The sequence below is a fragment of the Phyllobates terribilis genome, unplaced genomic scaffold (assembly GCF_046119375.1).
Source record: "Phyllobates terribilis strain yellow unplaced genomic scaffold, ASM4611937v1 Scaffold_296__1_contigs__length_2355070, whole genome shotgun sequence".
Taxonomy (NCBI): domain Eukaryota; kingdom Metazoa; phylum Chordata; class Amphibia; order Anura; family Dendrobatidae; genus Phyllobates; species Phyllobates terribilis.
The window spans coordinates 1,128,090-1,156,001 of record NW_027363056.1 but is presented as its reverse complement, the minus strand read 5'-3'; the positions used below and the strand labels follow the sequence as shown (position 1 = coordinate 1,156,001).

The window sequence follows — 27,912 nt, the reverse complement described above, 5'->3', positions numbered from 1 at the left end:
AGAGTCTGAACTCGTACCTAACTCCTGCTTGTTGTCTCTGTACTCCCGTTTGTGAGTTTGTGGTCCACTCGCTACTTCACTGCAAGTACCCTGTGGGTATCTGGCTCTGCCTTTCCCTTCCTGTCTGTTCCGTGTGAACAGAGCCCTGTCCCCCCTGCTCAGCCTTGCCTGCTCTGTCTCCTTTGCTCACCGGTCCGGCGGTTCTAGCCTGCGCTGTCTCCTTTGCTCACCGCTCCGGCGGTTCTAGCCTGCTCTGACTCCTTTGCTTACCGCTCCGGCGGTTCTAGCCTGCTCTGACTCCTTTGCTCGCTGCTCCGGCAGTCTCGCTCCGCTCTTATCCTTTTGCTCACTGCTCCGGCAGTCTCGCTCCGCTCTTATCCTTTTGCTCACTGCTCCGGCAGTCTTGCTCCACTCTTGCTCACCGCTCCAGGCGGTCTCGTCCTGCTTTACTCTTGCTCACTGCTCCGGCAGTCTCGCTCAGCTCTGACCCTTTGCTCACCGCTCCTGGCGGCCTTGTCCTGCTCTACTCTTGCTCACCGCTCCAGGCGGCCTTGTCCTGCCCTGTTATCGCTCACCTCTCTGGGCGGCCTCACTCTGCTGTGTTTGTCCGCCACATCTGTGGTTCTGTTCCTGAGTCCCAGTGTGTACTGGGTCCTATCCCGCCTGTGTTCCTACCTGCTAGTGCCTCCCTGTCTGCACTCTAGCTGTGCTTGCCTGTACCCCCCTGCCTGCATACCCGCCTGCCTGCATACCAGTCGTGCCTGCCTATACCCACCAGTCTGTGTGCCAGCCTACCAGTCTGTTCCTGTATTCCCCTGTGTGGGTCAACAGCCGTGTCCGGGGTCTGTCCTGGAGTAGCACCTGGTCCCTCTGCTCGGTTCCTCCTTGGTGCACTGGCGTCGTATGCCGTCGTGCGACCCTGGTCGGATCGGGTGAATACCTAGTTACGCCCCTCCAGGCATTCACTCTCCGGCACGGTCCAGTGGAATCACTACAATCACACGCACACGCCGCTCAGCCCGGGCGTGTGCATTACAGCATGCTCAGGCCATGGTTCCCGTTGAGCCCCACGGCCTTCGCTCTCTGAGAAGTTTTCCAGCGAATACATGCATTAAAAGAAATAAAAAATTTTTTTCCTTAGCTGAGTTCCAGGCGAATTACGCACCGTCCAGATGGATCTATCAGCTCTCGTTCCTGCGGATCCGCCACGTTACTATGGGGATCCAAGACAGTGTCGTGCATTTGTGGAGCAATGCATGCTACACTTTAAGGCCTACCCTCTCTATTTTCCTTCCGATTGGGCTAAAGTGGCCTTTATGATTGACTACCTAGCGGGTGATGCCTTGAAATGGGTCACCCCCCTATGGGAAGCATGGGATCCTGTCGTCCTTGACCTGCAGGCCTTCCTGGTGGCCTTTCGTATGGTCTTCGAGTACCCTATCCCTGAAGCCCCTGCTGAACCTTCACTTCCCAATATCCCGGAGCAGCCCCGACGGGTAATGTGTGTGGGTAGCGCAATAGTCCTCCAGCCCAATGAGACTACTGCCCACCCAGAATCCTCACAGGGTGACTACGCTTTCCGGAATACTTCTCCCAACCTCAAGAGGCAGTCCAGACGTGCTAGACGTAGAGGCAAGCCGTCACTCCAGGGTCTGTCCTCCCTGAGACCTCCTGACCCCAACCTTGAAGTCCCTACTGAAGCTTCATCTCCCTGTATCCCGGAGAAGCCCCAACGGGTAATATGCGTGGGTAGTGCACCAGTTCTCCTGCCCGAAGAGACTTCTGCCCATCCAGACTCCACACAGGAGAACTTCCTGCACCCGGCATCAGATGCTTCACCCACTTTAACCGGTGTGCATGTCCAAGGATGCTCCAAAGCTGTGGTTACCTCAGAGTCTGTGCACCTCTACTACCTGGTGGAGGACCCCCTGTTGCCTCCTGAATCCTCCGGGATACCACTCGATGACAAATGGAGAGAGACTTCTCTACACCCGGTACTCGATACTTTGTCCGCTTCGTCCTGTGAGCCTGACAATGGGTACCCCAAAGTGGTAGTTACCCCCGAGTCTCTACACCCCTCCGACCAGGCGGAGGACCTCCAGTTGTCTCCAGAACCCTTCGGGGTGCTACCTGGTAGCGAAAAGACAGAGACTCTCCTATACTCTGTACCTGATACCTCGCTCGCTTCGTCCACTGAGTCCAACCTAGTGTACTCCGAAGCAGTGGTTACTCCCGAGTCTCTACACCCCTCCGACCAGGCGGAGGACCTCCAGTTGTCTCCAGAACCCTTCTGGGTGCCACCTGGTGGTGAATGGACAGAGACTTTCCTATATCCTGGATCTGATACCTCGCTTGCTTCGTCCAGTGAGTCCGACCTAGTGTACTCTGAAGCAGAGGTTACCCGTGAGTCTCTACACCCCTCTGACCAGGCGGAGGACCGCCAGTTGTCTCCAGAACCCTTCGGGGTGCCACCTGGTGGTGAATGGACAGAGACTTTCCTATACTCGGTACCCGATACCTCGCCTGCTTCGTCCAGTGAGTCCGACCTAGTGTACTCTGAAGCAGATGTTTTCTCTGAGCCTCTGCACTCTTCTGACCCGGCGGAGGACCTCCAGTTGTTTCCTGAATCCTCCGGGGTACCACCAGATAACAAAGAGACAGTGACTTTTCCTCATTATGTACCTGATAACCCGTCTATTTCTTCCTGTGAGCTTGACAAGATGTACCTCGAAGCAGAGATTACCCCCAAGTCTCTGTCCCCCTCCAACCCGGTGAAGGACTTCCAGTTGTCTCCTGTACCCTCTGGGGTGCCACCTGAAAATATGTGGAGAGAGACTTCCTTGTGTGCTGTTCCTGGTACTCCACCCGTTTCGTCTGTTGCTGAGGATGGCTGGATAGGAGGTAGCATCCTAGCTAACCAGATGAGATCAGTTTTTCCTGTGGACAGTGGAAGTGATCTCCTTGAAGTGAACGACTGGTCCTCGAATTCCCTGCGGAAGATTCTGGCAGGCCTGAAGAAGAGGGGGTGTAAGGGGGGGGGGGTACTGTAACATACCTGGCGGCGTCCTTGCATGGTGGTCCATCTCCCACTGTGCAAGAGCGCGCACTTGATCTCCAGTCCAGATTGTCTCTCTGGCTTCCCTCCATGCTGTCTGTTTGTGTCTGTTTCTGCTGCTTAAGGGCGGCGCCCGATCACTTCCTGCTTTTTGTACCTGCTGTGGGTCACACCCCTTGTGCGTCCTCAGCCTATTGCTGTCTGTCACCTGGTATATAGCTCAGCTGCTCCCATCTATCCCTGTCTGAGCATAGTGTTTCATTCAGTGTGTGCTTGCACTCTGAAGGTGCCAGGTCCCGTTCTTTGTCTCCTGCTTTGCGGTATCAGTTCCCGTGTCTGAGCTGAGTCCTGTCTATGTCTCCTGCCTTGCGGTTTCAGTTCCCGTGTCTGAACTGAGTCCTGTCTATGTCTCCTGCCTTGCGGTATCAGTTCCCGTGTCTGAACTGAGTCCTGTCTATGTCTCCTGCCTTGCGGTATCAGTTCCCGTGTCTGAACTGAGTCCTGTCTATGTCTCCTGCCTTGCGGTTTCAGTTCCCGTGTCTGAACTGAGTCCTGTCTATGTCTCCTGCCTTGCGGTATCAGTTCCCGTGTCTGAACTGAGTCCTGTCTGTGTTCTCTTGTCTGCCTATCCTGGAGGCTGTATTTCCAGGCCTGTCTGAACACGCTCCTAGCCTGTTCCTTCCGCCTTCTAGGGGCCGATTACCTAGATCCGTTCCTGTATCTTGTCTGTCCTGTCTGAACACGCTCCTAGCCTGTTCCTCCCGCCTTCTAGGGGCCGATTATCTAGACCCGCTCCGGTATCTTGTCTGTCCTGTCTGAACACGCTCCTAGCCTGTTCCTCCCGCCTTCTAGGGGCCGATTACCTAGACCCGCTCCTGTATCTTGTCTGTCCTGTCTGAACACGCTCCTTGCCTGTTCATCCTGCCTCTCTGGGGCCGTATTCCCAGACCCGCTCCTGTATTCCGCTGCAGTGTCGGTCTCCTCCGTACACTCAGTTCCAGTCTGAACTCTCTCCTATCCTTTACCTGTTTTGCCTCTATGTCCATTCCCTTCCTTTTTCTGCAGAGTCTGAACTCGTACCTAACTCCTGCTTGTTGTCTCTGTACTCCCGTTTGTGAGTTTGTGGTCCACTCGCTACTTCACTGCAAGTACCCTGTGGGTATCTGGCTCTGCCTTTCCCTTCCTGTCTGTTCCGTGTGAACAGAGCCCTGTCCCCCCTGCTCAGCCTTGCCTGCTCTGTCTCCTTTGCTCACCGTTCCGGCGGTTCTAGCCTGCGCTGCCTCCTTTGCTCACCGCTCCGGCGGTTCTAGCCTGCTCTGACTCCTTTGCTTACCGCTCCGGCGGTTCTAGCCTGCTCTGACTCCTTTGCTCGCTGCTCCGGCAGTCTCGCTCCGCTCTTATCCTTTTGCTCACTGCTCCGGCAGTCTCGCTCCGCTCTTATCCTTTTGCTCACTGCTCCGGCAGTCTTGCTCCACTCTTGCTCACCGCTCCAGGCGGTCTCGTCCTGCTTTACTCTTGCTCACTGCTCCGGCAGTCTCACTCAGCTCTGACCCTTTGCTCACCGCTCCTGGCGGCCTTGTCCTGCTCTACTCTTGCTCACCGCTCCAGGCGGCCTTGTCCTGCCCTGTTATCGCTCACCTCTCTGGGCGGCCTCACTTTGCTGTGTTTGTCCGCCACATCTGTGGTTCTGTTCCTGAGTCCCAGTGTGTACTGGGTCCTATCCCGCCTGTGTTCCTACCTGCTAGTGCCTCCCTGTCTGCACTCTAGCTGTGCTTGCCTGTACCCCCCTGCCTGCATACCCGCCTGCCTGCATACCAGTCGTGCCTGCCTATACCCACCAGTCTGTGTGCCAGCCTACCAGTCTGTTCCTGTATTCCCCTGTGTGGGTCAACAGCCGTGTCCGGGGTCTGTCCTGGAGTAGAACCTGGTCCCTCTGCTCGGTTCCTCCTTGGTGCACTGGCGTCGTATGCCGTCGTGCGACCCTGGTCGGATCGGGTGAATACCTAGTTACGCCCCTCCAGGCATTCACTCTCCGGCACGGTCCAGTGGAATCACTACAATCACACGCACACGCCGCTCAGCCCGGGCGTGTGCATTACAATAGGATAGAAAATTTGGAAGCCAAGTGGCAAAATGATCCACAAACTGATGGGAGGGGCCCGGAGGGCGATAGACAACCGCCACTCGCAGGGAGAAGGGTCGGTAGAGTCTGACTCTGTGGGCCTCAAAAGAAGGGAAGATAAGTGAGGGTGCTGGGGTGGTAACCTGAAAAGTACATTTTGTTTAAAGGGGCAGACCAACACTAATTATTACCTGTTGACGTTCCTTTATGTACTGATCAAGTTAGATTGGAATGGGACCCTAGGGTCACTCATCTTCCATAAACCTTCAAGCACTAATAAACTATTGAAGTGGGATAACCACCACCCCCATCCCCATATAAAGAGGAAAACCCAAGGGCCAATTTTTACGGTTGAGAAGGTACTGCTCGAATGTCACAGATTTTAATATACAGGCAATAGACCTGAACACCAGATTAAGGGATAAAGGGTACTCGTGGTACATTTTGGATTCCGCATCATCATTTGCAGAAAAATGGGAGAGACACTCCTCCATACCAATCCAAGAGACCTAGAAGAAGATTGGACTACACGAGTAAGAAAAACTTATGACAATCAGAGTGACTGTATCTTTCATATCCTCAAAAAACACTGGGATATACTTGTGGTCGACCCGGACCTGAGGGTGCTGTGGAATCTACTCCCACAATAACTTTCAGAAAGGGTTGGTCAATTAGGGACCATTTAGTGCACAGTGTCTATAAAAAACCTGCACCCAAGGGGATTTGGCTAGATAGAAGAATCTGCGGTTTATTTAGATCTGGAGAATGTTGTACACGTAATTGGATGAGACCATGTAAATCTTTCTCAAGTTCCTCCATGGTTAAAATCCTTTTCCAGTGGGATTATTCCAACTGTAAAACCTCAGGACTAGTATATATGGCCACATGCACCTGCCCCCTAGAATATGTAGACAACATCAAGAGGGAGTCTAGGAGGAGAGTAGGGGAGCATTTGGGCGATATATGCCATGGTTGGGAGATCCCATTAGTGAGACACATGAACAGTGCACATCGAGGTGAAACCGGAGACCTCTCCTTTTGTATCATTGTGGTGGTTAAACCCAATGTGAGAGGAGGTGATCACAATAGATGTATCCTCTGAAAGGAAAGTGAGTGGATTGTTAGACTGGATTCACCAGCCCCTAAGGGACTCGATGAGCAAATTTCCTATGCCTGTTTTGTGTGACTACAGCCCCATTCTGGATTATATTTTTGGATTTTATGCTCTACCCATTGCTAGTCAGTTCCCTGTGAATGGGGTTCACATATTGTTGTACTTCATTGAGATATCTGAGCTTCTATATCAGAGTTATTACTTATCAATTATATTCCACTTATACTATTTCATCATTAACAAGTGTGGTGATCCCTGTGTATCTCTAATTGTGCAATAGAGGTCAAATTTGACCATTTAGGAATATACTGTTGGCCACCATCCCATAATTTTTGTAGTGATAAAGTAGATCTACATGCCTATTACATGATGGGAGGATGTGCAGTACTTTTTTTTAGTTTCCCATGATGCTGATCTCAGAGATAGGATTTTTCTATGTTGGTGGTATGCAATCCAATACCATATGCGATCCGGTGTGGAACGCATGCTTCCGGACATGCGCATGCACAGATAGGAGACCGTGATGCACTCCGGCATGGAACGCACATGTCTGGGCACGTTTGAGCTTTCTGCCGCCCGTTGTTTTGTGCTGGATTGTGGGGCGTTCTTGAGAATTTATTTTTGTTCCATCTTTCTTTAGTTGATCCCACTGATGCATCAGATAAGTCCTCAGAGAATTATAATTAGAGGAACCCATGGACACATTAGGATTTGTGACGCTGACCTCCGCTCTCCTCTATTTCCTTTGAATTTATTGTGTGACCTGTATTTCAGAACAGTAGCTCCTGGTTTGTTTAGTTTCCATGTGTAAATTGAATTTGACTCGTAGTCTTTGATATCTCTCTCAAACGTAGTTTTTTTGATGTCTGAGATCCATCCTCCAGACTTTGTAAATTCTTTTGCATATTTTGTTTGAGTTTTGGATCCAAAAAGGCTTCTACACTAGGCGGAATAAGCACGAAGCAAGTATCAAACGCAATGTAACTTGGTTATCCTATAAGGGTTTTTTTAAATGTGGCCATAAACCCTGTAAAGCATGCAACTATGTTAATAAAACCGACACATTTGAAGAAAACCTAACGGTACAGCAATTTTCAATACACAATTTCATCAATTGTACCACTATAGGGGGTCATTTATTTAATAGAGTGTATAGAGAGTTAACTACAATACGTGGGATGCACATCAGGTCCGCTAAAAAAATGTATTAGAAGACATTAATCTATTAAGATATTTGTCAGTCGGCACCACACAATCTAAATCACTGAAATACCGGGTGCAATGGTAACTGTGCAACAAAGCAAATAAAGAAGTAGGTAGCGAAAAACTTGTACAGTGAGATAATGCACACCCAAAAATAATAAGAATTACTACAAATAATAAATAAAATAGCAACTTTATTTCATGTAGGGACACACAAGTGGTTAAAAAACATATGACCCCTGACGAAGCTACTGTAGAAGCGATACACGTAGGGTATAGATACCTACTTAGGGTTTCCACTGTAGAGAGGTAAGCCCTACGCGTATCGCTACTACAGTAGCTTCGTCAGGGGCTGTATTTCTCTTGCTGATCAAAAAGGTCATAGTATTTGTATAATCCTGAATGCTGAATTCTATTCTTTTGGAAACAATCATGTTTACTGTGCTAATGACAAATTGTACTAAGTCAGCTGAAAGTTTATTTACAACAGCCCCTGTGATACCAACTATGTAAATAGATTAGCTCAAACAATGATAGGTGATCCCTGCACCTTTACCTCTTTTACCTGGGCTTTATGACCTCACACAGATGTAAATATAAACAGGGGTGTCTGTAGTGCTGTAGACAGAATGAAATTTGGGACAGAGAATCACGGAACATCAGAAGGACTTTGGAAGGAGAATGGGAGACATCCTTCAGGAAAGTAGATGGATTGCATGGCATCTAAAGAGACACAGATTTGTTTTCTACATGATTCTAGTCTAAGGGTATCAGCCCTCACTGGAAAGTTTCAGATCTGCTCCATTAACCATCAGAGAGACCATGGATACTTTTAGGAAGTCCAGGAGAGGATGAAAAAGTCACTTGGCCCCATGGATATGCTGTTTTGGTGTTACTAGGAGGAACCCACCGGTCACCTAGAACCCATGGAGACATTTGGAGTTGCCAGGAGGGACCCACCGGTCGTCTGGTCCCATGGAAACTCTCGGAGAGGCCAGGATGGGACCATCGGGTCTCCTGGTCTTGTACCTCGATGGACTGTTGACTTCCTAAGCTTGCCGCTACCTTCTCTCTGTGGGGGCCAGCCAGAAGCGGAGGGCCACTGGTTGAGTTAGTTGGCCCTGGAAGTCTCCAAAGTCGCAGCTGTTCTATCCCAGGCGGGCGGAGAAGGAAGGGTGAGACTGTGTAATGTTGTACCATCTTGGGTATTTGCTGGACAGTTCTGTATGTTTAATGTCTCCTTTGTGGTTCAATAAAGTATTGCTACACTGTTTTACCCTCACCCTGTGTTGTTTGAGTAGCGTTACACCCACAGAAGACCCCGGGTCTTCACAGTCCCTGACCAGGGCGGCTCCATGCGGTGTTCTTCAGACAAGGTGCATTAAATAAACAGTGAGCTGACATCTCTCTCCATTTTCTCATTATATGCATGTTTTCCTTATAGAGACAAATATTTATTTTTGCTAAAACTGTGATATTTTCACTTTAAAATTTTTTTAAACCTTTTTTATAAACTTTTTAAAATAACTCTCATTAGTGTGATTATACAACACAGAAGCCTTTGATTGCTCAGGTGATCCACCGTACTACTGTAGTGCCGTGTACTATCACTGCCTGTCAGTGTAATACTAACTGCCCCATACACATGAGATAAGTGTTGGCTGAACGATCATTTGGCAGACGGCTATCTCTCCAGACTCCCCCATACACAAATATTCCAGCTTTCCTGTGGTTTGTATGACTGACTGCATCTGTAGGGAGGTCCCCAAATACATTATATAGTCAACCAAAATCAGTGCTTCCATGTAACTTTAGTCTAATGTTTATGGAGGCGTTAAAAAGTAAGTTATGGAACTCTGCCTCTGGCCCAGCTTAATAGACTTTTGTACATTACATTCCCAGTACTTGGGGGAGGAGGGCATTCAGCCGAACTCTGTCACATCTTCTTGGATGCCATGTTTACTTTTTGCAGGAGCAAGTGGTTAAACTGCCAGGGATTTTATTGCAGCTGCACCTCTGCCATCCCTGAGGTGTACATCTATGTTCTGGTGTCCAAAAGAGTTCATAACTAGTGTTGAGCGATACCTTCCGATATCGGGAAATATCGGATCGGATTGGATCGGACCGATACCCAAAAAGTATCGGATATCGCCAATTCCGATACCGGAAACCAATGCAAGTCAAATGGACAGAAATATCGGAATAAAAATAAACCCTTTCTTTCCTTGTAGGTTAATTCTACATGGAGGAAAACAACTAAGAATAATGTAGAATGTATTGGGGGAGACAATAAAGGCATAGAGGTTTAGCCCAATCAAATTGAATAGCAGGAATTAATATTTTTTTTAAGACGTTCTGAGTTACGGAAATATTGACTATGTTAAGTATTTTTATATTTTGTCAGATATTTATGTTTCACTACTTCCATGCTCTTCACCTTCTTTTTTACTTCTCCCACACTTTCTCCATCATCCTCAGCATCAGCATCTTTTTCATCAACTTCTTCTTCACCTTCTTCATCTTTTTCTTCTTCACCTTCTTCGTATTATTCTTTTTTTTTACATTCTTTATATTCTTCTTATTCAACTATTATTCTTCTTCATATTCTACTTCTTCATCTTCTTCATATTCTTCTTCTTCATCATATTCTTATTTGTGACAGGCATTCCTGTAGTTGTTATCTATAAAAGTTTGAACATTACACCTTTCGTTCTGCCCGTCACAAAAGATTTACAACAGGATTTGTCCGCGTTCAGTTTGGCCTGCAACAGTAGGTCTTTTCCAGGGGCACCACGAGGAGGAACGGACTCACCCCCATACACTGCTTAGTCATCTTCTGCTTATAATTTAGATATTATCTTTTGCTCTGATTTTTAGTCTTATGCTTAATGTTCTTCCGCTTTTTGTTCTGCAGCTTCTTGTACTTCTGCTTCTTGGTTTTCTGTCTCTTTTTCTTCTGTATCTTGGTGGTTGTCTTCTCTTCTTTGTCCTCTTGGTCAACTTCTTCAGGGTCATCTTCTTGGTCTTCTTCGGGGTGGTCTTCAGGGTCCTCGTCTTCGGGGTCCTCGTCTTCAGGGTCCTCGTCTTCGGGGTCCTCGTCTTCTTCGAGGTGGTCTTCAGGGTCCTCGTGTTCAGGGTCCTCGTCTTCAGGGTCCTCGTCTTCGGGGTGGTCTTCAGGGTCCTCGTCTTCGGGGTCCTCGTCTTCTTCGGGGTGGTCTTCAGGGTCCTCGTCTTCGGGGTCCTCGTCTTCTTCGGGTTGGTCTTCAGGGTCCTCGTCTGCAGGGTCCTCGTCTTCTTCGGGTTGGTCTTCAGGGTCCTCGTCTTCGGGGTCCTCGTCTTCTTCGGGGTGGTCTTCAGGGTCCTCGTCTTCAGGGTCCTCGTCAGGGAGATCCAGAGTGATTACCAAGAACCATTTCAAAAAGCTTGAACTTGGAAATGTAGCAGAAGGTACAAGAAGGCTGAGGAACTATCGAGGACCAGCTGAAGGTACTGGAACCCGGATGGGTAGCAGAAGGTACAAGAGCCAATGGAACTACCGAGGACCAGCTGACGGTACTGGAACCCGGATGGGTAGCAGAAGGTACCCATGTAAAAAAAAGTTTCAAGGCCGCGAGCCGGCCGCAGTTACCAAAACCCACAGTCCTACAGGGGGTGCTTGTCCTATTGGCACTATGGAACCAGCCTTCATTGCCAGATCCCGCAGCCCACATAGGAGTCACCTAAACTGCAGGCACCATAGAGTCGGCTAACCCGACCGCAACACGATAGGACAATGCATTGGAGGCAAAGTGACTTTGACACTACCCGGAAACAGCTGGCGTGCTGGAACCAGGCTGGGCAGGAGGGAGTACCCGTGCCAAAGACTCTGCCGAGAACCAGCTGACGGTACTCGAACCCGGATGGGTAGCAGAAGGTACAAGAGCCAATGGAACTACCGAAGACCAGCTGACGGTACTGGAACTCGGTTACTAAGCAGGAGGTACCTGTGCCAGAAAGCACTACCAAGGACCAGCAGACGTTGGTGGAACTTGGATACCGAGAAGGAGGCACCTAAGCCAAAGGCACTGCCGAGAACCAGCTGACGGTACTGGAACCCGGATGGGTAGTAGAAGATACAAGAGCAAATGGAACTAACGAGGACCAGCTGACGGTACTGGAACCCGGATGGGTAGCAGAAGGTACAAGAGCCAATGGAACTACCGAAGACCAGCTGACGGTGCTGGAACTCGGTTACTAAGCAGGAGGTACCTGTGCCAGAAAGCACTACCAAGGACCAGCAGACGTTGGTGGAACTTGGATACCGAGAAGGAGGCACCTAAGCCAAAGGCACTGCCGAGAACCAGCTGACGGTACTGGTACCCGGATGGGTAGCAGAAGGTACCCATGTAAAAAAAACTTTCAAGGCCGCGAGCCAGCCGCAGTTAACAAAACCCACAGTCCTACAGGGGGTGCTTGTCCTATTGGCACTATGGAACCCGCCTTCATTGCCAGATCCCGCAGCCCACATAGGAGTCACCTAAACTGCAGGCACCATAGAGTTGGCTAACCCGACCGCAACACGACAGGACAACGCATTGGAGGCAAAGTGACGTTGACACTACCCGGAAACAGCTGGCGTGCTGGAACCAGGCTGGGCAGCAGGGAGTACCCGTGCCAAAGACACTGCTGGGTAACAGCTGGCGGTGCTGGAACCCAGGGTAAATACTAAAAACAGAGTGGAGCCAGAGGCATAATTGGAGCAACTTTAAAATCTGTAGTAGTGTGAATGTGGACAGAGCAGGAGAAATTGCCGGACACACAGCTGGGGATCAGCTGACGTTACTGAATCCCAATAACACTGGAGCAAGCGTTGACTGTGCAGACGGCACTTCTGAGCAGCAACTAGCGGTATTGGAGCCCAGGGTAAATACTAAAAACAGAGGAGCCAGAGGTGTAATTGGAGCAAGTTTTAAATCAGTAGTACAGTGGATGTGGACAAAGCAGGAGAATTTTCCGGACACACAGCTGGGGATCAGCTGACGTTACTGAACCCCAATAACACTGGAGCAAGCGTTGACTGTGCAGACGGCACTTCTGAGCAGCAACTAGCGGTATTGGAGCCCAGGGTAAATACTAAAAACAGAGGAGCCAGAGGTGTAATTGGAGCAAGTTTTAAATCAGTAGTACAGTGGATGTGGACAAAGCAGGAGAATTTGCCGGACACACAGCTGGGGATCAGCTGACGTTACTGAACCCCAATAACACTGGAGCAAGCGTTGACTGTGCAGACGGCACTTCTGAGCAGCAACTAGCGGTATTGGGCCCAGGATAAATACTAAAAACTGAGGAGCCAGAGGTGTAATTGGAGCAAGTTTTAAATCAGTAGTACAGTGGATGTGGACAAAGCAGGAGAATTTGCCGGACACACAGCTGGGAAACTGCTGACGTTACTGAACCCCAATAACACGGCAGCAAGTGTTGACTGTGCAGACGGCACTTCCGAGCGCCAACTGGCGGTGTTGGAGCTCAGGGATAATACTGAAAACAGAGGAGCCAGAGGTGTAATTGGAGCAACTTTAAAATCTGTAGTAGTGAGAATGTGGACAGAGCAGGAGAAATTGCCGTCCGCACAGCAGGGGAACAGCTGACGTTACTGAACCCCAATAACACGGCAGCAAGTGTTGACTGTGCAGACGGCACTTCCGAGCGCCAACTAGCGGTGTTGGAGCTCAGGGATTACAGTTCAGGTGGTAGAAGCATGAACACAACAGGAGACCTGGATACTGTTGCCAACCAATTATTTATTCTGGAAGAGGACTGGCAAATTCATGAGAGATCCAGGCCTTGTTCATTTTGAGAAAAGTAAGCCGGTCAACGTTATCGGAGGATAGTCGCATGCGACGGTCTGTTAGTACACCACCTGCGGCACTAAAGACGCGTTCCGATAATACACTAGCAGCAGGGCAAGCTAGCACCTCCAATGCATACTGACTAAGCTCTGGCCATGTATCCAGCTTACAGACCCAAAACTTGAAGGGAGAAGAGCCGTCTGGGAGTACACTGAGAGGGCAAGACATGTAGTCTGTCACCATCTGACGGAAACGTTGCCTCCTGCTGACTGGAGCCGTCTGTGATGGTGTAGATATTTGTGGCGGCGGGGACACAAAACTTTGCCACATTTCAGCCATACTGGTCTTGCCTTGTGCTGAGGCGCTGCTTCTGCTCCCTCTTTGTGCAGAGCTTTCTCCACTCCCTCAACGCACTGAGCTTTGTAAAGCACTAGCAGCACTGCTCTCGGTTGGAATGGAGAACATGATGGAATGCACCAGTGCGTCTTGTTACTCCCGCATTTTACGCTCCCGGTTCAATGGTGTTATGAGGCTTTGTAAGTTGTCCCGGTAGCGACGATCTAGGAGGGTGGACACCCAATAATCAGCCGTGTTGAGAATGTGGGCGATGCGGCGGTCTTTTCTCAGGCACTGCAGCATGAAATCAACCATGTGCTGCAGACTGCCAACTGGCCAAGAAACGCTGTCCCCTGCTTGAGGCGTGATCTCTGCCTGCTCTGCATCACCCCACCCTCTCTCTAGATACTGACTACTAGAGCATTGTGTACCTCCCTCCTCTGGACAGATGTCTTCCTCATCCATTGACTCCTCCTCATCCTCCTCACAAAGTGTCCCCTGCCTAGGCCTTTGTGAGGAACCACGTTGCGCAGACTTTAGAGAAGCAGATGGCATTTGTGACTCCTCATCCTCCACTTCTTCCTAAACCTCGTCCCTTAGTGCTTGCAGTGTTTTTTCAAGCAGGCAGATAAGGGGGATAGTCATGCTGACTAGTGCATCATCTGCACTCGCCATCCGCGTGGAATAATTGAAGGCACGCAAAACGTGGCAAATGTCCTTCATAAAAGCCCACTCAGTGGTGGTGAAGTGTGAACGGCACGCACTGCGACTTGTTTGCGCCTGCTGCAGCTGGTACTCCATTACTGCTGCCTGCTGCTCACACAACCTCTTCAACATATGTAACGTTGAATTCCACCTGGTGGGTAGGTCACATATGATGCGATGTTCTGGAAGACGTAATCGGTGCTGCAGAGCTGCAATGCGTGATCTTGCGTTGCTGGAACGCCGTAAGTGAGCGCACTCTATGCGGACCTTGTGAAGCAGTGCATCAAGATCCGGATAGTCCCTCAAAATACTCTGCACGACCAAGTTGAGCACATGTGCCAGACATGGGATGTGAGTGAGGTTGCCTAGGCCCAGAGCTGCCACCAGATTTCGGCCATTGTCACACACTACCATGCCTGGCTGGAGATTCGCTGACACAAACCACACGTCGCTCTGCTGCTTGATGGCATTCCAGAGCTCCTGCGCTGTGTGGCTTCGATTCCCCAAAGAAATTAATTTTAATATGGCCTGTTGACGTTTGGCCACGGCTGTGCTCATATCGGTCATCATAACAGGTAACCAACCGTTCACGGGTCGATGTGGAGGTAGACCGTGACGGCTCCTGCAGCGCTGATTCAGAGGAACTGGAGCATGAGGAGGAGTCAATGTGTACAGACTGGATTCCTGCAATCCTTGGAGTTGGCAGAACACGTACAGCGCCACTCTCAAGATCTGTACCCGGCTCCACAACATTTACCCAATGGGCAGTGAGGGAAAGGTATCGTCCCTGTCCATGCTTACTGGTCCACGCATCGGTGGTCAGGTGGACCTTGCTACTGACGGCGTTTTGTAGTGCATGTTTAATTTTTCCCTCCACATGATGTTGCAAGGCAGGGACGGCATGCCTGCTGAAATAAAAGCGGCTGGGCACGTTGTATTGTGGGACTGCCAATGCCATAAAGTTAGAGAAGGTGTCAGTCTCCACCAGCCTGAATGATAGCATTTCAAGGGCCAGTAGTTTAGCAATGCCAGCATTCAGAGCCTGTACTCGGGGGTGGTTTGCCGAGTATGGGCGCCTTTTCTCCCATGCCTGTGCTAACGATGGCTGTAGACTGGCCTGGGAGTGTGAGGATGACTGGGAAAGTGGTGCTGTGGGTGGAATTACACTGTGTCTCTGTACAACAGTGCCAGAGATTCTTCCATGGCGATCCTGTGAGGAAGCCGAACCAGCTGTGTGTGAGCTGGAGGAAGAGGCTACAACACGAGCTGAAGAGGTGGTAGGTGGCGCTGTAGGTTGGCCTAGGTCTTCAGTGTGTTTTTGTAACTCCACCACGTGCTTGGTCCGCACATGTTTCCACATATTTGTGGTATTGAGGTTGCTGACACTTTTCCCTCTTTTCACCTTCTGATTACACAGCTTGCATTTGACAAAGCAAATGTCATCTGCAACTGTGTCAAAAAAGGACCAGGCACTGCAAGTCTTGGGAGCGCCCGCTTTGGATTTTGGAAGAGCCATGCTCCTAATGGGTGCCGAAGTGGAGGCTACAGGCAACCAAGTCTGCCCCCTCCCTCTCCCTCCTTTTTGGGCTGTTCGGGGAATCTCTTCCTCAGAGCTGCTCCCACCACCTTCCTGTCCCTCACGCCATGATGGGTCAAGGACCTCATCATCTACACCATCCTCTTCAAACAACTGCTTCTCCTGGGTAGTCTCAACAGCACAGTACGCACCAGAAAGTGACACCTGAGTCTCCTCATCAGATGCATACTGAGGTGTGCTGCTGAGCATAGGCACTGGCCCACCCGCCTCTTCAGATTCAGAGAGACAAAACGGTTGCGCATCACTGCATACTACCTCTTCTTCAAATTCTCGAATTCTGCTTGGCTGGCCCCCTCTTTCCAAGCCAAGAGATTCAGAGAACAGAAGTAGAGATGGCTCCTGTCCAGGGCTCTCTGACTGCCTGGGCAATTTGGCAGGTGGTGAAGAGAGAGATGGGTGCTCTTCAGTGCTCAGGACCTGAGAGGATGTGAAACTAATTGAAGTCGATGCATTAGCTGCCATCCATCCGACAACGGCTTCAATTTGGTCCTCCCGCAGCAGTGGGGTATGGCTAGCTCCTACAAAGCTGCGCATAAAGGACTGTTCCCTGGTAAAACTGGGGGATGCTGAGTCACTGGTGCCCGCAGCAGGCACAGAATCCCCACGTCCTCTCCCTGCAGGCACAGAATCCTCACGTCCTCTCCCTGCAGAAACTCCACGCCCACGACCACATGCCTTACTCCCTGCCTTCTTCATCTTGGTAGACTGATAAAGATAGGCAGCAAAGGACTAAGGGCTTAGTGTGCTTATTCCTGAACAGCTGCTAACAGGTATAAGAAACACTAATTTTATAAAGTGTGGACTAGACTTTAACCCCTTAAGACCCGCGGGTGGTTTGCACGTTAATGACCGGGCCAATTTTTACAATTCTGACCACTGTCACTTTATGAGGTAATTACTCTGGAACGCTTCAACGGATCCCCCTGATTCTGAGATTGTTTTTTCGTGACATATTGTACTTCATGATTGTGGAAAAATTTCTTCGATATCACTTGCGTTTATTTGTGAAAAAAACGGAAATTTGGCGAAAATTTTGAAAATTTTGCAATTTTCAAAATTTGAATTTTTAAGCCCTGAAATCAGAGCGATATGTCACACAAAAGAGTTAATAAGTAACATTTCCCACATGTCTACTTTACATCACCACAATTTTGGAACCAAAATTTTTTTTTGTTAGGGAGCTATAAGGGTTAAAAGTTGACCAGCGATTTCTCATTTTTCCAACAAAATTTACAAAACCATTTTTTTAGGGTCCACATCACATTTGAAGTCACTTTGAGAGGTCTTTATGACAGAAAATACCCAAAAGTGACACCATTCTAAAAACTGCACCCCTCAAGGTGCTCAAAACCACATTCAAGAACTTTATTAACCCTTCAGGTGCTTCACAGGAATTTTTTGAATGTGGAAGAAAAAAATGAACATTTAACTTTTTTCACAAAAATGTTACTTTAGACCCAATTTTTTTTATTTTCACAGGGGTAACAAGAAAAAATGGACCCCAAAATTTGTTGTGCAATTTCCCCTGGGCACGCAGATACCCAATATTTGGGGAAAAAATACTGTTTGGGCGCACGGCAGGGCTCGGAAGGGAAGGAGCGCCATTTGACTTTTTGATTGTAAAATTTGCTTGAATAATTAGCGGACGCCATGTTGTGTTTGGAGAGCCCATGTGTGCCCAAACTTTGGAGCTCCCCCACAAGTGACCCCATTTTGGAAACTAGACCCCCCAAGGCACCTTTCTAGATGCATAGTGAGCACTTGGAACCCCCAGGTGCTTCACAAATTGATTCGTAACAATGAAAAAGTGAAAAAAAAAAAACACTTTTTCATTTTTATGAATCAATTTGTGAAGCACCTGAGGGTTCCAAGTGCTCACAATGCATCTAGATAGGTGCCTTGGGGGGTCTAGTTTCCAAAATGGGGTCACCTGTGGGGGAGCTCCAATGTTTGGGCACACAGCGACTCTCCAAACGCAACATGGTGTCGCTAACAATTTGAGCCGATTTTCCGTTAAATTTGTTAGAGGACACCATGTTGCATTTAGAGAGTCCCTGTGTGCCCAAACATTGGAGCTCCCCCACAAGTGACCCCATTTTGGAAACTAGACCCCCCAAGGCACCTATCTAGATGCATAGTGAGCACTTGGAACCCCCAGGTGCTTCACAAATTGATTCGTAACAATGAAAAAGTGAAAAAAAAAACACTTTTTCATTTGTATGAATCAATTTGTGAAGCACCTGAGGGTTCCAAGTGCTCACTATGCATCTAGATAGGTGCCTTGGGTGGTCTAGTTTCCAAAATGGGGTCACTTGTGGGGGAGCTCCAATATTTGGGCACACAGCGGCTCTCTAAATGCAACATGGTATCCGCTAACAAATTGAATGGAAAATCGGCTCAAATTGTTAGCGGACACCACATTGCGTTTGGAGAGCCCCTCTGTGCCCAAACTTTGGAGCTCCCCCACAAGTGACCCCATTTTGGAAACTAGACCCCCCAAGGCACCTATCTAGATTCATAGTGAGCACTTGGAACCCCAGGTGCTTCACAAATTGATTCATAAAAATGAAAAAGTGTTTTTTTTTTCACTTTTTCATTTTTACGAATCAATTTGTGAAGCACCTAGGGGTTCCAAGTGCTCACTATGCATCTAGATAGGTGCCTTGGGGGGTCTAGTTTCCAAAATGGGGTCACTTGTGGGGGAGCTCCAATGTTTGGGCACACAGGGGCTCTCCAAACGCAACATGGCGTCCGCTAACAATTTGAGCCGATTTTCCATTCAATTTGTTAGCGGACACCATGTCGCGTTTGGAGAGCCCGTGATGTGCCTAAACAGTGGAGCTCCCCCACAAGTGTCCCCATTTTGGAAACTATACCCCTCAAAGATTTTATTAAGGTGTATAGTGAACATTTTGAACCCAGAGGTACGGCACATTATTTGTTTACATTAGGTCATCATATTGAATAAGTTGTCATTATTCTTGAGCGCAAGTGCTCGCTACTTGAGTTTGCATCGGGTACTCAGGTATGCACCATGTACAGCGTGTGCTCGAGTGACATGCTCGAGTCCCTGCTCCGCATGTTTCACGGTTATTATACACCCAAAAAAAACCATGCGGGGATCGCTCGTGCATGGCAGGCAATCCCCGTAAAGTTTTTTGGCCGCGAAGCATATGGGGCAGAGACTCGAGCATGTCACTCAAATACCCACGATACTAAATGCATACCAGAGCACCCGATGCAAACTCAAGTAGCGAGCACTTGCTCTCAACACTAGTCGCCATATCGTCATCTTTTTTTCTTACTTTTGAAAAAAATCCCAACCCCAGCCCTAACCCTAGCACAACCCTAGCCCCAGCACAACCCTAGCCCCAGCACAACCCTAGCCCCAAACCCAGCCCTAACCCTAGCCCAATCCTAACTCAAGAGTTTATTTTTGACGCCGTTCCTTGTGCGGTATAAGTGATTAGACGACTTTATTCTTCGGGTCGGTGTGATTACAGCAATGCCAGAATCATATGGGGTTTTTATGACTGACAGCTGTCACACACTAAAAGACGCATTTTTTGTAAAATCTAGTTTTTGCATCGCCATATTTTGAGAGCTATAATTTTTCCAGATTTTGGCAGACAGTCATGTGACGGCTCGTTTTTTGCGGGATGACTTGACATTGTTATTGGTGCCATTTTCAGGCACGTGACATTTTTTGATCGCTTTCTATTCCGATTTTTGGGAGGCAGAATAAACAAAAACCAACAATTCAGGAATTGTTTTTTTTTTTTTTTTTTTTATTCTGTTCCGCGTGTGGTAAAATTGATGAGGCAGCTTTACTCTTCGGGTCAGTACGTTTACAGCGGTACCACATTTGTATCATTTTTCTATGTTTTGGCGCTTATACACAATAAAAGCTATTTTATAGAAAAAAATATTTTTTAGTATCGCTTTATTCTGAGAGCTATAACTTTTTTATTTTTCGGCTGATGGAGCTATATGGCGGCTTGTTTTTTGCGGGACGAGATGACGTTTTCAGCGGTATCATTTTTATTTATATGCGTCTTTTTGATCGCGTGTTATTCCACTTTTTGTTTGGCGGTATGGTGATAAAGCATTGTTTTTTGCTTGTTTTTTTTTTTTTTTTTTTTTACCGTGTTCACTGAAGGGGTTAACTAGTGGGACAGTTTTATAGGTCAGGTTGTTCCGGACGCGGCGATACCAAATATGTGTACTTTTATTGTTTTTTTTTATTTTTTTTATAATAATATTTATTGATGGGTACATTATATTTTTATTTTTGGTGTATTATTTTTTTTATTTTTTTATAATATTTTTGCACATTTTTTTTTTTTTTTTTTTCCACTTTCACACAGTTTATACACTTTATTACTTTGTCCCACTCTGGGACTTTCACTTTTTTTTTTCTGATCGCCTGCATGGCACAGGAATGGAGCACAATCCCTATGCCATGAAGGCTGTCAGAAGTGCACAGTGTGAAGATTGCTTGGAGATGCACTGCGCATGTCCAAGCAATCTTCCTGCTCTCTGGTGACCCGGATGTTGTCATGACGACATCGGGTCGTCATGGCAACACCCGGGAAGCCTTTGCAGACTGCGCTGGAAGCCGGAAGAGGAGGTGAGTATCGCCGATCACCTCCCCTTGCCCCCGCAATGCCGCGATCGACTTCGATCGCAGCATCGCGGGGGCTAATGTGCTGGGAGCGGTGCGTGACCGCTCCCTGCACATAGTACCGGGTGTCAGCTGTGACAATCAGCTGACACCCGGCGGCGATCGCGCCCGCACAGCCTGTGTGCGCGCGCGATCGCGATGACGTACTAATACGGGTCTGGCTCTTAAGTCCCAGGGCACAGACGCGTATTAGTACGTCAGATGTTATTAAGGGGTTAATATGGGCTAATGTGGCCTACACAACTGTAAAGTGGAGTGTTTGGTGAACTTTGTTTAGGTTTTTTTTGTCACAAAAAGACACTGGATGTGCCCAAAGATGTAATACCGATAGTATCACAAACTTTTTGTAGCTATTACAATGTTGGAAGGTAACCTACAATGCAATAGATGAGGCTGCAAAAAATAGGCTAATACTAATCTGGCTGGGGCTGCAGGGCATAATGCTGCAGAAAGGCTCCTCTAACTACTCCTATATAGTGTGTTTGGAACCACCACACTAATAGGAGAAATCAGGAAAAATTATGAATTGGCAAAAAAGGACAATGTATGAGGCAGTGACACACACTGAGTGCACTACAACCAGACGTGGCTGAAGCACACACTACAGGGTGAGCTGCACTCACACACAGAGACCTTGCAGACAGCGGTGAACAGTGCAGATGCAGAGCACTGTGAACTGGCGCTGCAAGACAAAAAAAAATTCTCTATCTACTCCTATATAGTGTGTTTGGAACCACCACACTAATAGGAGATATCAGGAAAAATTATGAATTGGCAAAAAAGGACAATGTATGAGGCAGTGACACACACTAAGTGCACTACAACCAGACGTGGTTGAAGCACACACTACAGGGTGAGCTGCACTCAAACACACAGACCTTGCAGACAGCGGTGAACAGTGCAGATGCAGAGCACTGTGTACTAGCGCTGCAAGACAAAAAAAAAATTCTCTATCTACTCCTATATAGTGTGTTTGGAACCAATTTAGCTGAATACGGATGGAACCACCACACTAATAGGAGAAATCAGGAAAAATTATGAATTGGCAAAAAAGGACAATGTATGAGGCAGTGACACTCACTGAGTGCACTACAACCAGACGTGGCTGAATCACACACTACAGGGTGAGCTGCAGTCACACACACAGACCTTGCAGACAGCGGTGAACAGCACAGAGAACTGTGCACTAGCGCTGCAAGGCACAGCGATTTATAAAGTAGCTTGGGTAAAGCAGAATAGAGCAAATAGGTAGCTAAAACTGTCCCTCAGAACAACAGCGTCCTATCCCTAACTGAATTCACAGCAGAGTGAGCTCAAAATGGCGGCGGCGGCTTTTATAGTGCATCATGACATCATTTCAGCAGCCAATCACAGCCATGCCATTAGTTAAGATGCCTACATGCCTAACAGGATGTGCCCACACTTCTTAGGATCCTCATTGGCTGAATAAAATGAAACTGGCTCATTGCATTATGGGAACTTCCGATTCCGGTATACGATATTGCAAAAGTATCGGAATTAAGTATCGGAATTCCGATACCGCGAATATAGGCCGATACCCGATATTTCAGTATCGGAATGCTCAACACTAATTATTATACAGGATTTTTATGATGTTCCATCGGCTCATCTTCTTCTCATTCAGGTCTCTACAATACCGGATCCTCTCAGTGAAGATCGTCTATATAAGAAAATTTTCCTGATTTACCTATCAAAGATGGATATGGACAGGGACAAGATGGTGGAGAGCATATTACACCTCACACTAGAGATCCTCTTCCGGCTTACTGGAGAGGTGAGAGATTCTGATGACGTCACATTACATCATTCTTATCTATGGGAATAACAGATGGACAGAACTGGAGAGGTGAGGACTCTGGAAATGTCTGTAGTGAGATTTATTAATGTGTCTCTCCATAACCAGAGATTAATGACGGGGCCTCCACCTCACCCCCTGATACATGAGGACATCAATGACCAGATCCTAGAACTCGCCTACAAGATGATTGAGCTGCTGACTGGAGAGGTGACACTGCTGGGACATTATACAGTAACGCTATAAAGGGATCGGGGAGATGACGGTATCATTGTATGTGTCAGGTTCCTATAAGGTGTCAGGATGTCGCCATCTATTTCTCCATGGAGGAGTGGGAGTATTTAGAAGGACACAAAGATCTGTACAAGAACATCATGATGGAGGTTCCCCAGCCCCTCACATCACCAGGTAATAGACAGGACTAAATACACACGGCCTATAATTATATGTATGTAAAGAATGAATTCAGTCTCTGTATGTGTTTCCTCCAGATCTATCCAGTAAGAGGACAACACCAGAGAGATGTCCCCGTCCTCTTCTTCCTCAGGACTGTAAACAAGAAGATCCCAATGTTCCTCAGGATCATCAGGTAGATGGAGAGAAGGTGTCATGAGATCTCCCCTATGATGTGTAGACACGGCTGTAAAAGTCATGTCTTCAGTCTTGTTTTATCCACCATTATTGTGTTTTATACTTGTGTAATGAGAACAGTGGAGATGGCAGGATTAGAGCCGATCATACATGTGACTTCTCCATCTGTCTTTGACTTTTATAATATTTGTTTCAGGGTGAAGATCTGACCCATATTAATACTATAGAGGCATATGTGAGGGGTGATGAGCGGTGTAAGGAGGAGATTCCTATATATGACTACCCAGGTGAGTAGTAACCATGAAATGTTGAGAAGTCTCAGATTTTTCTCAGTAATAGTGCTGGAGAACGCAGCACTAATGGACCAGGGTGCACGAGTAGGGTCCAAACCACATATAATATAAGAGGAACGTCGGCACTCAGGTAATGAATTTTAGCAAAAGCAATTTTAATTGCAGTCCACAGCAGAAAAAAAAAAAAAACACGTTTCGGTCTATACGACCTTCATCAGTGTACCACTTGTTGGGAATGACAATAGGAAAGGAGGGTGAGGACACAGTGTCTCAGGCAGTAATCCCTTAGGACCAGAAGACAGGGAGAATGGGCTAAGGGATCACGTGCCTGAGACACTGCATCCTCTAACCTGGTGAGTAGTGACCACTAAATTCTGAGAAGTCACAGATTCTTCTCAGTCACCGGCTGTGGCAGCTTTATCAGTCGTGTAGTCCGGCCGTATCACAATCGTGTGATCACCATTTTCCCTCTAGACCACAACATTCTCCTCCGTCCGAAAATATTCAATTTTCTTTGTGTAATTGTGAAATTCTATAGATCTTCCAACCTGGAGCATCCACCTACCCCCTGGGATTAGTAGACGCTGACCGTCACCTGCCCAGATCTGTAAACTATAAAGCCAAATGACAGCGTACGTAGAAAGTGCTGGCAAGTGAGAAAATCACTTGAAGAAAAATATTCTGATGGGTCTGTAAGAGAAAGCGGAGGGTAATGATGCTGTTGGCTTCCTAGATCCCTGATATTTTATTGGATGAATCTACCTTCTCTCCCTTCTGTGCGGCTGAATGTTCTCATATGGTCCCTACAAGACCAGGTCCAGTCTTTCGGGCCAAAGTTTGCTTTTTTGATCGATAACATTAAATGTGCAGTGAGAGACAAGTGTGAATTTCTGTACAATAACAACAGAGTTTCCCTTTATACTTTTCAATTTCTTTTAAAACCAACGAACTTCAAACAGGATCTTGATAAACTACATAAAAACATTACAACTGTGCCATGATATGTCTCTAAGCTGTGCGTGGCTGATGGATGTAATATACATCTATTCACGCCTGCAGGAGATGTGGTGGCATGGCTCGAGCCCTGGTTTCATGGATTCACTCCACGTCATAAATTCCATAATGTTTTCAATCCTAAAGAATTCAGATTCCAGCACAATCGCTCCTGAAATGGGGGCACTAATACTTTCTCTACTCTTCTGGTCAGGACTCATCATACCTCCAATGGTCCACCATAAATGAGTGCAACTCCGGTTTAGTGTTGGATTTCTCCCTTCATACTTACGTTGTTGTTGGGGATGTTACATGTTTATATATTCTTTCCTTTTTTTTACAAGTTCATTCTGTATGATAGTCTGATTGTGGTGGGATCGGCCGGCCTCACTTTTGTGTCTCTGTAACTCCCTGGTAGTCTTTCTAAAAGATCTCCATTGCCTCTTCCAAATGTCCGAGATCTAAATTTAAGACACCTCAGCTCTGCAGTATTGTAAAAATCTTCACTTTAAATGTCTAATATTTCTTCTTGACACTCATGTGATAGAAAATATTGTCCCTTACGATAGTTTAGATTGCCAAGAGCCACCGAGCCCCAGACTCTAATTACCCCAGAGAGGTTTCTCCACTAGTTACTCATTTTTCTCTGAAGACTGTTGAGTTTGATCATTTCAGTAGATGTGTTATTGTCTATACTCACAGTTTTTGACTTCAGTAATCCTCTGATGTAACCCCTTCCCACAGACAGTTTTTTGTTCCTAATCAGGTTCCATTTTTCATATTTGATATGTGTCACTTTATGTGGTGATAATTTTAGAATTCTTCACAAAGGATAATAGGAAACAAATGGACTTTACAAATTATTTTCCAACTTCTCTTGAATCTGACAATCCCCTATATACGGTTGTACACTACTGTCTGGGCACATGGCAGGGTAAGAAGGGAAGGAGCGACATTTAGCTATTAGGAATGCAGATCTTGCTGGAATAGTTCGCAGACACAATGTATTGGGGGCACTGTTCATGGTCACCTGGCAGCTCAAAAGATGGCCACCACGAACAGGCTTGTCACTATCTACCCTGTTTACAGATTTCACAAATTACTCTGCTCATCACCCTTTAACCCGTCTACATGGATGTGGACTTACACAGAGACCCCTAGGCTTGGGCCACGGTGTTACCAGCTGTTCTGTAGAGTGAGATGGGAAGAAGAATAGTCAGGTAGCCGGGTCAGAACCAGGAGGGCAGAGAAAGTACAAAATCAGAAGACACGAGTAGTCACTAAACGAGCCGAGGTCACAACAGGAACCAAATGCACAAGCCGGGAGCTGATCACAGAGGACTGAACCAGAGGAGAACAAGGCTGGATCTGGCAGCTTCCGGCAATATGCTTCCAGCTTTAGTAGGGTGCGGTGCTTTCCAAATGGGTGAAGCAGGGAGCAGATTACTCCAGCTGGACAGCACACACACCCATACTGCCAGACTGGATGGTACTACTGGTTCCATGCAAACTAATCTAAGTGGCTGGACAGAGCCTGCGCCTTTTACTCCATATTTGGGAGGCAGAATGAATAAACAGTTGAACACCACGCTCCACTGGTTCATCCTATGAGGTTTTCTATTAGATGGTCATTGTCCTGGTGAATAAGTGAATTTTTTTTTATATAACTTGCCTTTATTTACAGACAGTTTAAGTAGAAATGTTCAAAAATATAAAATTCAAGGATTTTTTATTAAAAAATAATAATTGGTTTTATTCTTGGCAGATAACTGTACCAGGAGATCAGAGGGACAGCTGACATCTTCAATTTTCAAATCAGATAATTTTCAGATCCCACAGGATACAATTGAAGTGAATGACATTTCTCCAGATTTACCATCATCCCTTCACAGCAAAGATCTGTCATCTGATCCTATGAAACAGGTCCTGTCTTCTGATTCATTACCGACTACTAAGGAAAATCATAGTCACAAAATAAGCATTAAAAAACAAACTGCTCCTAATGCAAAGAAGCCATTTTCACATTCAGAGTATAGAAATAGTTTTCCTCTCAAAAAGTCTTTTCTTAAACATCAAAAAATTCACACAGTGAAGAATAGATTTTCTTGCTCCAAGTGTGGGAGATGTTTTAATCAGAAATCAAATCTTGTTAGGCATGAGAGAACTCACACAGGAGAGAAGCCATTTTCCTGTTCAGAATGTGGGAAATGTTTTACAGAGAAATCAACTCTTATCACACATCAGAGAACTCACACAGGGGAGAAGTCTTTTCCATGTTCAGAATGTGGAAAATGTTTTAACCAGAAATCTAGTTTTCTTAAGCACCAGAGAACTCATACAGGGGAGAAGCCATTTTCATGTTCAGAATGTGGGAAATATTTTACTGAGAAATCAAATCTTATCAAGCATCACAAAACTCACACAGGGGAGAAGCCATTTTCATGTTCAGATTGTGGGAAATGTTTTGTACAGAAATCACATCTTAATATACATCAGAGAACTCACACCGGGGAGAAGCCATTTTCTTGTTCAGAATGTGGGAAGTGTTTTGCAAAGAAATCAAATCTTATCAAGCATCACAAATCTCACACAGGGGAGAAGCCTTTTTCATGTTCAGAATGTGGGAAATGTTTTACAGCAAAATCAACCCTTATCAAACATCAGAGAACTCACACAGGTGAGAAGCCTTTTTCTTGTTCAGAATGTGTGAAATATTTTACAGAGAAATCAACTCTTATCACACATCAGAGAACTCACACAGGGGACAAGCCATTTTCTTGTTCAGAATGTGGGAAATATTTTGCAAAGAAATCAAAGCTTATCAAACATCAGAGAACTCACACTGGGGAGAAGCCTTTTTCATGTTCAGAATGTGGAAAATGTTTTGCAGAGAAATCAACTCTTACCAGCCATCAGAGAACTCACACTGGAGAGAAGCCGTTTTCATGTTCAGAATGTGGGAAATGTTTTACCGCGCAGTCTACTCTTATAAAACATCACAAAACTCACACAGGGGAGAAGCCATTTTCATGTTCAGAATGTGGGAAATGTTTTGCAAAGAAATCAAAGCTTATCCCACATCAGAGAACTCACACAGGGGAGAAGCCTTTTTCATGTTCAGAATGTGGAAAATGTTTTGCAGAGAAATCAACTCTTATCAACCATCAGAGAACTCACACAGGAGAGAAGCCATTTTCATGTTCAGAATGTGGGAAATGTTTTACAGCGCAGTCTACTCTTATAAAACATCACAAAACTCACACAGGGGAGAAGCCTTTTTCATGTTCAGATTGTGGGAAATGTTTTGTACAGAAATCAGATCTTAATAAACATCAGAGAATTCACACAGGGAAGAAGCCTTTTTCTTGTTCAAAATGTGGGAAATGTTTTAACCAGAAAGCGCATCTTGATAACCACCGGAGAACCCACACAGGGGAGAATGCCACAACTACACCCAACTAGTCTCTGCACAGACAAGAAAGGCCCTAGCTGCACAACTAAAAACCACCACAGACCTAACTCCTTAATAAGCCGTTGAGGAGTTTCTCGTACCTCCTCGTCCTCGTACCGCAACA

At 46.8% G+C, this 27,912-nt stretch overlaps 1 protein-coding gene across 1 annotated transcript in view; it reads left to right on the top strand.

Moving 5' to 3' along the window:
• LOC141220436 (uncharacterized) overlaps positions 1–27,912 on the top strand; it is an 84,216-nt gene that overhangs the window by 4,766 nt on the left and 51,538 nt on the right. The window contains exons 2-7 of the mRNA XM_073666355.1: positions 22,290–22,439; positions 22,569–22,670; positions 22,745–22,868; positions 22,952–23,049; positions 23,248–23,338; positions 26,103–27,713. Coding sequence (XP_073522456.1) covers positions 22,362–22,439; positions 22,569–22,670; positions 22,745–22,868; positions 22,952–23,049; positions 23,248–23,338; positions 26,103–27,713 — 2,104 coding nt within the window. The 5' untranslated portion in view covers positions 22,290–22,361. The remainder of the gene's footprint in view (positions 1–22,289; positions 22,440–22,568; positions 22,671–22,744; positions 22,869–22,951; positions 23,050–23,247; positions 23,339–26,102; positions 27,714–27,912) is intronic.